At 31.1% G+C, this 3,330-nt stretch overlaps 1 protein-coding gene across 1 annotated transcript; it reads right to left on the reverse strand.

Moving 5' to 3' along the window:
- Positions 1 to 2,233: 2,233 nt before the first annotated feature.
- Positions 2,234 to 2,824, reverse strand: LOC120281195. Its single transcript, XM_039288083.1, has one exon. The coding sequence runs from the start codon at positions 2,822 to 2,824 to the stop codon at positions 2,234 to 2,236; it is 591 nt and encodes a 196-aa protein (XP_039144017.1).
- Between the last annotated feature and the right edge of the window lie 506 nt (positions 2,825 to 3,330).

A 3,330-nucleotide genomic window follows, 5' to 3' on the forward strand; every position in this document is an offset into this window, starting at 1 on the left:
TGGCCTGGATTCAACGTTTCTCATATATATATATATATATATTTCATATTTTTACATTCCCTTTCATTTAAACATAAGATCTCAATATATACTTGCCATAGTACTCTTTTTTTTTAAAAAAACAAATTCACCCATTAATGTTACATGTTTATTAGACGAGGTCATTTTCAAAGAACTAAGATGCAATAAATTGCCCTAGAACTTAATCTTCATTGAGCTGTTTCCTATTTGTCCATTAGTAAATTTAATCATCTTTTTTCTCCTTCAATCTCTTATCTCTCTCTATCTCTCTCTCTCTAATCATTAAAGTAAGTCTATGTTGGCATCCCAAAATTCAACTCAATTAGCAAAAAAGTCCCTAACTTTGAAAAATTTTCTTGCTTCCCTTGTCGTTTGTGTGCTCCATTTATGTTTTAAGGACCACCAAAGTTTTTTCACAAATATTGCCCACCAACTTAATTAGACCATCTTAATCAACTTGAAGCCGTTGACTTAGTCAAATTGGCCCCATTAGACAGCTTTATTATCCTTCCAATTTATACAATTAATAATAAAAATAAAAATAAGTTTGGTTACTTTTCTTGTTTAATGATCTAATTTTCATTCAGTTACCAAACTCATTATGTATGATTTTTAAAAATTAAATATTTTATCATATCACAACTCATTGAAATATTATTATCAAGTTCTCCGGGGTGGTTTTATAGTCTTTTTATAAAAAACTTAAAAAATAGAACATACCTAACAAGTTTAACTTAATAAAAAAAAAAAAAGGAAAATAAAGATGAACTTTATATATAGATGGAAAGAAAAGTTAAGTGGAGAAAAAAGGTGGAGAAAAAGAAGAGAGCTTGTTGAAATAATAAAGTATGTATTGAAACTTGGTCACATTCAAAAGAATTAAAGAGATCTTATGAAACTCAATGTAAACTTGGTCACATTCAAAATAATTAAAGAGATCTTAAGAAACTCAATGTAAATTTTTTTTCCTTTTTTTCTGGGGGGTTAGGTTTGTATGACCATTCGCATTGTAACACGTGGATTTTCATAATTAATTATGTGAATATATTTATATTATTATTTTTATATTATTATAAGTTGATCAATTTTGCTAATTATAATGCAATACTGGTTTTAACTTGCTATAGATATATATATATATATATGCATGATTTGCTTAACGTCGAAGTTTATGATGGTTAAAAAGAAGAAAAAAATATGAAAAACATGCAAAATGTGAAGAAATATATACCTTTAAAAGAGTCATTAGATTTCTTGAATCTCTAAGTTTTTGAAGTACATTGCATCTTCTTGCTTTATTTAATTATTTAATGAAACACGTATATAGAAATTAGGATATATATATATATATATGTTATCTAAAGCATACACCGAATAAAAATCTTTAATACATTTTTGTATAGGTTGATATTTAACAAAGTGAAAAATAAAACTTACCATTTCATCGACCTAAATATTATTATTATTATTAAAAACATAAATAATTGTTCATTAAAATTAAAATCGTAGTTACAAAACATGAATATGTCACATGATCCACTAATGGTGAAGTGGGGTATACAAAAAAAGAATTAAAAAATATCTACGCACTTGTAGAAAGTACTCACCACATCAAAGAGACCATTATTGGGAATTAATCATCCTTTCTAGTATCATTATAATCGAGAAATTAATTATTGTGACCCGGTTAATTAATTGGTAATTGTCTCTTTTTTTTTCTAAACATTGTCTCCAATATTAACTATATATATTTTTATATAATGAAATAGATTACTGCATTTCTCTCCGACCGAGTGAAGACAAAGGCAACTGGAAATTGCCAAAATCTCTCCACCATGCAATCCATATATATAATATACATACTTTCTATTACTTAGCTCCTAATCAAAGAAGCAACATCCAAGCACTAACATCCAAGAAATGAAAATTTAAAAAAAAAATATATAAATATAAATATATAGAGAAAACAATGGACCAACTTAATCAAACAAAGACAAAGCCACAAGAATCTCCATCAAATCACAAGTTCATAATTAATCAACTCTATTTCAAACACAACAACAACAACAACAACAATTAAGAAACCTTCAAATGAACACATAGATTCAAATAGTTTATTATTCAACCAAATTTTCTCTCACAAATAAAAAGTGGAAAAAAAAGAAACTTAATTACTACTAGAGAAATTAACCAAATAAATACAATAAATTACTCAAGCCCGGGCAAGCAACGGTGACCGCCGGTGAGAAGAAAAGTACTCCGGCGTGGAGGCAGGTTGAAGCCGGAGTTGTTCATAAAACCTTCTAATAAACTCCTCAGCCTCCAAATCAACCCTAAATCCATCACTCTCCTCCTCCTTGACCGGAAATGGTGAGTCAGTTATCCTTAGCTGTCTAACCTGACCCAACATCATCAACGGAGATGGTGAAGAAATCAGAGACTGATCACCATGATCATCTTCCACATCATTCAATATCTCAAACACTTTAGCAATGGCTTCAGCATCATAAAGTTGGTGGTGGTTGTGGTGGTGGTGGTGGTGCTTGCCATGTTTGTTGGACTTGGAGTTGGATGGTGTGTTGCTGCAACTGAACTCAACCTCACGTGGATTAGGGTTGTAGTAGGACATCATAGGGTCCATGTAGAAGCATGGCAAAGAACGGTGGTGGTGGTGGTGGTGGTGGTGGTTGTGGTTGAAGGTGAGAAGGTGAGTGATGGCTTTTCCGGCGAGCTTGCTACGTTGCATGATGAGATTGAGATCAAGCATGAGTTTGCTACGTTTGCATGTGGCTTTACGTAGCATGTAATAGATGACACGTGCTATACTCCAGAGTCTCTTTGCAATGGATGATGATGTTGAGCTTGATGATGATGATGATGATGCTGTGTTCTTGTTCTTCTTTTGAGCTTCTATTTGTTTGGTGTTTTCCATTGTTTGTTGTGGTTTTTTGTTGGAGGTTTTGAGAAGAAGAGATGGGTGTGAGAAGGAAGGAGATGAAGGTGAAGGGGTATATAAAGGAGAAGGAAAGGTGGTGAAGTTTTGTTTAATTTTCAGTTTTTTAAGGGGTTTTTCTGCAATTATTGGGTGGGAGATTACTAAAATATCCTTTCTTTGTCTTGTCAATCAATGAGAGGTTGAAGATCATGTGATATTTTTGGTTTTGTTATTTTTTCTTTCTTTTTCTTTTTTTGGTTGATGAAAATTAAGTGGATTAATTTGATTCATGTGATCAAAGAGTCTGTGAACGTGTAAGAATATTTTAAAAAATAAATATATAAATGATACTAAATGTGATTTTGGGAGAAGTT

The sequence above is a fragment of the Dioscorea cayenensis genome, chromosome 17 (genome assembly GCF_009730915.1).
Source record: "Dioscorea cayenensis subsp. rotundata cultivar TDr96_F1 chromosome 17, TDr96_F1_v2_PseudoChromosome.rev07_lg8_w22 25.fasta, whole genome shotgun sequence".
NCBI classification, from domain to species: domain Eukaryota; kingdom Viridiplantae; phylum Streptophyta; class Magnoliopsida; order Dioscoreales; family Dioscoreaceae; genus Dioscorea; species Dioscorea cayenensis.